At 53.3% G+C, this 10000-nt stretch overlaps 1 protein-coding gene across 1 annotated transcript in view; it reads right to left on the reverse strand.

The window, feature by feature from the left end:
- The window catches only part of LOC311327963 (multidrug resistance-associated protein 1-like), a 35345-nt gene that overhangs the window by 17046 nt on the left and 8299 nt on the right, over positions 1-10000 (reverse strand). The window contains exons 5-13 of the mRNA XM_084461073.1: positions 6970-7095; positions 5558-5619; positions 3819-3950; positions 3177-3377; positions 2800-2977; positions 2200-2361; positions 1926-2018; positions 1453-1656; positions 623-769 (exon numbers count right to left, since the gene is read on the reverse strand). Of these exons, the coding sequence (XP_084317199.1) occupies positions 623-769; positions 1453-1656; positions 1926-2018; positions 2200-2361; positions 2800-2977; positions 3177-3377; positions 3819-3950; positions 5558-5619; positions 6970-7095 (1305 nt within the window). The remainder of the gene's footprint in view (positions 1-622; positions 770-1452; positions 1657-1925; positions 2019-2199; positions 2362-2799; positions 2978-3176; positions 3378-3818; positions 3951-5557; positions 5620-6969; positions 7096-10000) is intronic.

Consider the following 10000-nt stretch of genomic DNA (forward strand, 5'->3'; position numbering starts at 1 on the left):
ATCTCCCCCAAGACACCCCACACACCATCATGACCCCATGACCCCGAGACACCCCACAAACCATCATGACCCCATGACCCCAAGACACCCCACAAACCATCATGACCCCATGACCCCAAGACACCCCACAAACCATCATGACCCCATGACCCCAAGACACCCCACACACCATCATGACCCCATGACCCCAACACGCCCCACAAACCATCATGACCCCATGACCCCAAGACAACCCACACACCATCATGACCCCATGACCCCAAGACACCCCACAAACCATCTAACCCCATGACCCCAAGACACCCCACACACCATCATGACCCCATGACCCCAAGACACCCCACACACCATCATGACCCCATGACCCCAAGACACCCCACACACCATCATGACCCCATGACCCCAACACGCCCCACAAACCATCATGACCCCATGACCCCAAGACACCCCACACACCATCATGACCCCATGACCCCAAGACACCCCACAAACCATCATGACCCCATGACCCCATCTCCCCCATCTCCATCATCTGGATGTGGACGTACTCCTGCCCTTAAAACATACTGGACATTTGAATATCCCTTTGTCCCCTGGTGATGACATCATTTGACCCCCTGACCTGCATCGTGGTGCTCATGGCGAAGGGCAGCTGGCTCAGTGGGGTCTTCAGAATGTTGATCAGCGCCATGGAGACGAACACCTTCTGGGCGTCCAGGATGTTGGTGTCGTCGCTGAGCACGTAGACGCCGAACATGGCGAACGCAATCTGCATGAGCGGGTTAAAGGGACAGTTCACCCAAAAGATCAACATTGATTGAACGCTTCTCTGTCATTTCCACACACCTCATTTGATAGTTCCAAATAAAAAAAAAGGTCCTGATTATCGCTATGACTCACATACCCTCTATGACTGCCCTATGTAGCCTCTACGACAGGTCATTACATACCCTCTATTACTGCCCTATGTAGCCTCTACGACAGGTCATTACATACCCTCTATGACTGCCCTATGTAGCCTCTACGACAGGTCATTACATACCCTCTATTACTGCCCTATGTAGCCTCTACGACAGGTCATTACATACCCTCTATGACTGCCCTATGTAGCCTCTACGACAGGTCATTACATACCCTCTATTACTGCCCTATGTAGCCTCTACGACAGGTCATTACGTACCCTCTATGACTGCCCTATGTAGCCTCTATTTCTGCCCTATGTAGCCTCTATGACTGCCCTATGTAGCCTCTACGACAGGTCATTACATACCCTCTATGACTGCCCTATGTAGCCTCTACGACAGGTCATAACGTACCCTCTATGACTGCCCTATGTAGCCTCTACGACAGGTCATTACATACCCTCTATGACTGCCCTATGTAGCCTCTATTACTGCCCTATGTAGCCTCTACGACTGCCCTATGTAGCCTCTACGACAGGTCATTACGCACCAGGAAGGAGGAGGAGTTGAAGGAGGCGATGGAGATGGAGTAGAGGACCTGGGACCTCTTCAGGGCGTTGAGCTCCTTCTCTCTCAGCCCGCTGACCCGGTCCAGGAAGGCCTTCTCCCAGGCGTAGAACTTCAGGATCTTGATCCCGCTCAGGATCTCGTTCATCAGCTTGATCCGGCCGTCCGTGAACCTCATCTGGACCTCCTGGGGAGCAGCGGGAACAGGGACAGAACGTCAACAGGTACAGAACGTGAACAGAACGTCAACAGAACGTGAACAGGTACAGAACGTGAACAGAAGGATGTGAGTGTTGTGTGTCCTTGTGTTCTTGTGTTGTGTGTGTTTGTGTTCTTGTGGTGTGTGTCCTTGTGTTCTTGTGATGTGTGTCCTTGTGTTCTTGTGGTGTGTGTGTTGTGTGTTCTTGTGGTGTGTGTGTTTGTGTTCTTGTGGTGTGTGTGTTTGTGGTTACTCACCTGCAGCTTGCTCCTCATTTTGGCGATGAACCCATTGAGGGGGAAGATGAGGATCACCGTGGCGATGCCGGCCAAGGCGGATGGACCCAGACGCTGAGTCAGGAGAAAGAAGGAAAGAGAGAGAGAGAGAAGGAAAGAAGGAAGGAGAGAGAGAGGACAGGTACGGGAGAGAGAGAAGGAAGGAGAGAGAGAAAGGAGACAGGACAACGCGTATGAGAACTAGGGGAGGAAGGTGGCGATGCTGAGTGCAGCTTCATGCTATCAGACGTGTCACCTGCCACAGGAAGAAGAGGCAGAGGGCGATCTCGATCGGGGCCACCCACACGGCGTTGAAGTACACCACCATGTCCATGAGCTTCTGGGTGTCGGCAGAAACCAGGTTGACGATCTCCCCCACCGTGCACGAGCGCCGCGCTGCACTATTAATCACCAGAGCCTGGGGGGACAGACACGAGGACACGAGGACACCCTGCGCTGTTAATCACCAGAGCCTGGGGGGACAGACACGAGGACACGAGGACACCCTGCGCTGTTAATCACCAGAGCCTGGGGGGACAGACACGAGGACACGCTGGAGGCAGTTGGATGGAGACATGGGATAGACAGTAGGACAGAGAGGTGGATGGATGGAGGGAGGGATGAGATAGATAGTTGGATAGATGGATAGATGGATGGATGGATGGATGGATGGATGGATGGATGGATGGATGGATGGATGGGATAAACTGATGAACGAACAAATTGATTAATGAATCACAACTGGCCCTACCTAACGACTGCACCCTCTCAGCCACCGTCCTGCTGCCCCCTTTTCCCACTATTCCCCTGCACTTCCTGCCCCCCACTCCCCAAAAGGCATTGTGGGATTGCGTACCTTCCTGTAGACCAGGCCCATGACGGCCGTCTTGACCCTCATTCCCACGGTGAAGCAGGAGAACATGTACTGGTGGTTGAACAGGGACTGCAGGCTGGACAGCAGGAACAGGAGCACGGCGTACAGGTAGCCCTTCCACAGGGGGGCGTCCGCGTCACGCATGTAGCCCAGCAGCAGGCTGGGGGTCACGGGGTCGGGGGTCACGGGGTCGAGGGTCACGGGGATGGGGGACAGGCAGAGTGGAGGGGACCGGTTTAGCTACTGGATCTCAGAAGACTGGGGACAGATGTGGCAGGGGAAGCTATACACACAAACACCCCCCCCCCCGAACACACACACACACACACACACACACACACACACACACTATGCCTCACCTGAGCACCTGCGGGATGGCGAACATAGCGGCGTCGTGGATGAGCAGGCAGAGCGTCCCGGTCAGGAAGTAGGGTCCGAAGCTGTGGGCCAGCGTCCGGAGCAGACAGAACCCGGAGCTCTGCTCCTGACTCAGCTTCTCCAGCAGCTGGGTCTGCTCCGTGGGCCTGGGACCCCCCGACACACTCGCACTGCGCTGCTTCCTGGAGGGCGGGGGGGGTGTTGGACAGATTTCCAATTAAATGTTCCCCACACCACAAGAGGGCGCCCTCTGGGGCGTGAATACTGCAGTGCGCGGTACAGAGTAGTGTGTAGTAATTAATTTAATGTTATTTATTGCTCTATAAATGTTCTTAGCCGGTAAACAAACATACTCCTGGAGCTTGCTCGATCGCCTCGTTGAGAGGGGTCAGGGAAGAATTTTTACAGCTCACTTATCTGGCCCCCGGGTGATTACTGTTTTTTTGCTTCCCTCTGGAATATGTAGGGGTGGGTCGTATGCCCACCTCCCTTGTTCTCTGTAAAGCGCATTGTGTTGCCTCTGGGTATGAAATGCGCTATACAAATAAAGTTTTGATTGATTGATTGATTGATTGATTGATTGATTGATTGATTGATTGATTGATTGATTGATAGTATCTTACTGGTGCAGCCGGGCGCACTGGCCGGCCCACTCGTCCTCCAGGTCCGACAGGATCCGCTCTGACGAGTCCTCCTCCCTGAGACTCCACAGGTCCTCCGCCTGCAGGGGGCAGCGATAGCCCCGGACCACCAGCCTGGGAGAGGGGGGGGGAGAGACCAGAGGGGGAGGGAGGAGAGACCAGAGGGGGGGGGAGAGACGCTGATCTGATCTGATCTGATATGATCTGATATGATATGATATGATATGATCTGATATGATATGATATGATATGATCTGATATGATATGATATGATCTGATATGATATGATATGATATGATATGATATGATATGATCTGATATGATATGACAGACAGATGGGGACAGACAGATGGGGACAGACAGATGAGGACAGACAGCAGGGGACAGACAGATGAGGACAGACAGATGAGGACAGACAGATGAGGACAGACAGCAGGGGACAGACAGATGAGGACAGACAGATGAGGACAGACAGATGAGGACAGACAGATGAGGACAGACAGCAGGGGACAGACAGATGAGGACAGACAGCAGGGGACAGACAGATGAGGACAGACAGATGAGGACAGACAGATGGGACAGACAGATGAGGACAGACAGATGAGGACAGACAGCAGGGGACAGACAGATGAGGACAGACAGATGGGACAGACAGATGAGGACAGACAGATGGGGACAGACAGATGAGGACAGACAGCAGGGGACAGACAGATGAGGACAGACAGATGAGGACAGACAGCAGGGGACAGACCGCTGTGGACAGACCGCTGTGGACAGACCGCTGGGGACAGACAGCAGGGGACAGACAGATTGGGACAGACAGATGAGGACAGACAGATGGGGACAGACAGCAGGGGACAGACAGATTGGGACAGACAGATGGGGACAGACAGATGAGGACAGAAAGATGAGGACAGACAGATGAGGACAGACAGATGGGGACAGACAGATGAGGACAGACAGATGGGGACAGACAGATGAGGACAGACAGATGGGGACAGACAGATGAGGACAGACAGATGAGGACAGAAAGATGAGGACAGACAGCAGGGGACAGACAGCAGGGGACAGACAGCAGGGGACAGACAGATGAGGACAGACAGATGAGGACAGACAGATGGGGACAGACAGATGGGGACAGACAGATGAGGACAGACAGATGAGGACAGACAGATGGGGACAGACAGCAGGGGACAGACCGCTGGGGACAGACCGCTGGGGACAGACAGATGAGGACAGACAGATGAGGACAGACAGATGAGGACAGACAGCAGGGGACAGACAGATGGGGACAGACAGATGAGGACAGACAGATGAGGACAGACAGCAGGGGACAGACCGCTGGGGACAGACCGCTGGGGACAGACAGATGAGGACAGACAGATGAGGACAGACAGATGAGGACAGACAGATGGGGACAGACAGCAGGGGACAGACAGATGGGGACAGACAGCAGGGGACAGACAGATGAGGACAGACCGCTGGGGACGGACCGCTGTGGACAGACCGCTGGGGACAGACAGATGAGGACAGACAGATGAGGACAGACAGATGGGGACAGACAGCAGGGGACAGACAGATGGGGACAGACAGATGAGGACAGACAGATGGGGACAGACAGATGGGGACAGACAGCAGGGGACAGACAGCAGGGGACAGACAGATGAGGACAGACAGATGGGGACAGACCGCTGGGGACAGACAGATGAGGACAGTCTTACCCACTGAACCACCAGAAGAGGATCTTGGAGAGGAAGGACGCGTCCTCTACCGGACAGGGGTTCTGTGAGAGAGAACCTGCAGGTTATCACTATATCCACATTATTCATGGACCGGTCAGTACTGGAGAACCTGCAGGTTATCACTATATCCACATTATTCATGGACCGGTCAGTACTAGAGAACCTGCAGGTCATCACTATATCCACATTATTCATGGACCGGTCAGTACTAGAGAACCTGCAGGTCATCACTATATCCACATTATTCATGGACCGGTCAGTACTGGAGAACCTGCAGGTCATCACTAGATCCACATTATTCATGGACCGGTCAGTACTGGAGAACCTGCAGGTTATCACTATATCCACATTATTCATGGACCGGTCAGTACTGGAGAACCTGCAGGTTATCACTAGATCCACATTATTCATGGACCGGTCAGAACTAGAGAACCTGCAGGTCATCACTATATCCACATTATTCATGGACCGGTCAGTACTGGAGAACCTGCAGGTCATCACTATATCCACATTATTCATGGACCGGTCAGTATTGGAGAACCTGCAGGTCATCACTATATCCACATTATTCATGGACCGGTCAGAACTAGAGAACCTGCAGGTCATCACTATATCCACATTATTCATGGACCGGTCAGTACTAGAGAACCTGCAGGTTATCACTATATCCACATTATTCATGGACCGGTCAGTACTTCTTTGAGACTTGAATCATTGTCACTTTCATACATAGTCAAACACAGATACATGTTCATCTCTGTCTCTGTCTATCTCTGTCTCTGATCTCTGTCTCTGTATCTCTCTCTCTCTCTCTCTCTCTCTCTCTGTCTCTCTCTCTCTCTGTCTCTCTCTGTCTCTCTCTGTCTCTCTCTGTCTCTCTCTCTCTCTGTCTATCTCTCTGTCTCTGTCTCTGTCTCTGTCTCTGTCTCTGTCTCTCTGTCTCTCTCTCTCTGTCTGTCTCTGTCTCTCTCTCTCTCTCTCTCTCTCTCTCTCTCTGTCTCTGTATATATCTCTCTCTCTCTCTTTCTCTCTCTCTGTCTATCTCTCTCTGTCTCTCTCTCTCTGTCTATCTCTCTCTGTCTATCTCTCTCTCTGTCTCTCTCTCTCTCTCTCTCTCTCTGTCTATCTCTCTCTGTCTGTCTCTCTCTCTGTCTCTCTCTCTCTCTGTCTATCTCTCTGTCTCTCTCTCTCTGTCTGTCTCTCTGTCTGTCTCTCTCTCTCTCTGTCTATCTCTCTGTCTCTCTCTCTCTGTCTCTGTCTCTGTCTCTGTCTCTGTCTCTGTCTCTCTGTCTCTGACTCTGTCTCTGTCTCTGTCTCTGTCTCTGTCTCTGTCTCTGTCTCTGTCTCTGTCTCTGTCTCTCTGTCTCTCTCAGTCTCTCGGTGCGTCCTACCTTGACGTAGCGGTGCTTGTGTGTGTGCGGTCGCAGGTCGGAGAAGCAGCTGAGGATCAACTGGGCGAGCTGCAGGGAGAAGTAGAAGAAGAAGGCCACGAAGCGCATGGCGTCCGCCGAGAAGCCCTGGGGAGCCCAGATAAGAAGGGGACTTGTGATTGACTGGAGTCTTAATGATTAGGAGTCGCCATTGGGTGAGAAAGGAATTGACAAAATCTCTGTTGATTCACATTCTCCGGACAAGACTTTTAAGCTTCCATATTGAATAGTAAGACATGCATTAAGACCTTTTATAGATTTGAGAGGATTGGATGACTGTATTTACGGTGTATGTGTCCTGGTTATCATTGTACAGCATATGTAGATGAGTGAAACAGCATGGGTTACATATACAGTACTTTATACATTTATTGAGAGCTGTTTCAGCCTTTCATCTGTCTGTTGGAAGAAGCAGAAGCAGCTTGTTTTGTTTTATATTTAAGGAAAGCCTATGAAATGCTTGAGTAAAGAATAACAAGCTTTTTTTTTGGGCCATATTCAAGCCCACAGGAAATTCAGTCACAAACAACAAGAGAAGTCAAAACTGTCAACGACAACGATAAACAAGTCTGCACCACAGCATCCCACTCAATCCCACAAGATGTACAATTCCATCTATACACTGACAGCTCTGAGAGTGTGACTGTGTGTGTGAGAGCACTAAGAGTGTGACTGTGTGTGTGTGTGTGTGTGTGTGTGTGTGTGTGTGTGTGTGTGGGGGGGGGGGGGGGGCGGGAGTTGTTATCGGAGCGGTGAAGAAGGACTCAAAATGTCTGAATGTCTCTGTTCTCCCTACCTCCTGTAATGTTCTCAGTGTTGACCATGTGTGCACATTCAAAACAGCACTGAGCTGCTTGGCAACTTTTTCTATGATTTTTGAGACAAAAGTCCATATCCTGTAGGCCTGTAATTCCTGGGCGGGGACGGATCATGGGTAATCTTTTTCAGGAGACGCTGAAGAGCTGCGTGTTTAAAACACAGAGGATCATGGGTAATCTTTTTCAGGAGACGCTGAAGAGCTGTGTGTTTAAAACACAGAGGCGTGCGCCAGCGACCCATCAAACAGGGAGGCTACCTGAACAACACACCTGTTCATCGGCCCAGTCTGGGAGCATGACGGCACGGCCCGCCAGACCAGGCCTGCTCAGAACCCCCCTCCAGAACCCCCCTGCTCAGAACCCCCCTCCAGAACCCCCCTGCTCAGAACCCCCCCCCCCCCAGACCAGGCCTGCTCAGAACCCCCCTCCAGAACCCCCCTGCTCAGAACCCCCCCCCCCCCCAGACCAGCCCTGCTCAGAGCCCCCCTCCACACCAGGCCTGCTCAGAACCCCCTCCAGAACCCCCCTGCTCAGAACCCCCCCCCCCCCAGACCAGGCCTGCTCAGAACCCCCCTCCAGAACCCCCCTGCTCAGAACCCCCCCCCCCCCCTCCAGACCAGGCCTGCTCAGAACCCCCCTCCAGAACCCCCCTGCTCAGAACCCCCCCCCCCTCCAGACCAGCCCTGCTCAGAACCCCCTGCTAGAACAGGCCTGCTCAGAGCCCCCCTCCACACCAGGCCTGCTCAGAACCCCCCTCCACACCAGGCCTGCTCAGAACCCCCCTCCAGACCAGGCCTGCTCAGAACCCCCCTGCTCAGAACCCCCCTCCAGAACCCCCTGCTAGAACAGGCCTGCTCAGAAAACCCCCTCCAGACCAGGCCTGCTCAGAACCCCCCTCCAGACCAGGCCTGCTCAGAACCCCCCTCCAGACCAGGCCTGGTGGGAGGAGCCTGGGGGGAGGGGCCTGGGGGGAGGGGCCCATACTGAAATACAATCACCCAGCACCAACTCCGCTGGCTCAGTCAAGCCGTCAGGATGCTGACGGAGGCCTGACCCTTCACTGACCCTTCATTGACCAACATACGTAGTCATGAATGCTCATGGCTGCTCATTGGGGCATCTCTGGATATTGTGTTCTGTGAAGACTACTGACCACTGTGTGTGCTGTATGTCACGTCCACTTTGGGCCTCACTGTCCAGTCCAAGCAGTTGCCGAATCTAATGGTATGTGTGTGTGTGTGTGTAGTGTACACATACAGCATACTGTATGTATGAGCGCGTGTGTGTGTGTGTGTACAGCATGAGATTGTGATACACTATTGTGAATCAAGTGTGGCAACCAATACCACCACACCACATTTTTCACAACCTGACCAGAATCAAAAATGAGCTAACCATAAATAACCTACTGTAAACTAAATTACACAGGACCGCAAAGGTGGTTTTTTTTGGCCATGCGGCAATTCACACCAACACACGCGTGACTGAGCGGCGACACGGAACACTACACACACAAACACACGCCTTTTAGCGGTTGGCGGTGGAATGTGTCCTCTGCATCTGACCCATCCTCCTCCAGGGGCAGTCAGGAGCAGTGGGCAGTCTGGTCAGTGTCCTCCTCCAGGGGAGTCAGGAGCAGAGGGCAGCCTGGTCAGTGTCCTCCTCCAGGGGAGTCAGGAGCAGTGGGCAGCCTGGTCAGTGTCCTCCTCCAGGGGCAGCCAGGAGCAGTGGGCAGCCTGGTCAGTGTCCTCCTCCAGGGGCAGCCAGGAGCAGTGGGCAGCCTGGTCAGTGTCCTCCTCCAGGGGAGCCAGGAGCAGTGGGCAGCCTCGTCAGTGGCGCCCGAGGGACCAAGTCCAAGTGCTCAGTCAAGGTCCTGGTCAGGGACCGGACTGAAGAGCAGCTGTTCTTCTGCATGTTCTTCATATTGGGTTCTTTATGGGGGAAACCCCTCAAACACGAGGAGAACATGCAAACTCTGCACAGAAAGGCCCAGGAGATACCCCACCTGAGTACCTGACCACCCTGGAGGAGATACCCCACCTGAGTACCTGACCACCCTGGGAGATACCCCACCTGAGTACCTGACCACCCTGGGAGAGATACCCCACCTGAGTACCTGACCACCCTGGGAGATACCCCACCTGGGTACCTGACCACCCTGGGAGATACCCCAC

This window comes from Borostomias antarcticus (genome assembly GCF_949987555.1).
Source record: "Borostomias antarcticus genome assembly, chromosome: 35".
Lineage (NCBI taxonomy): Eukaryota > Metazoa > Chordata > Actinopteri > Stomiiformes > Stomiidae > Borostomias > Borostomias antarcticus.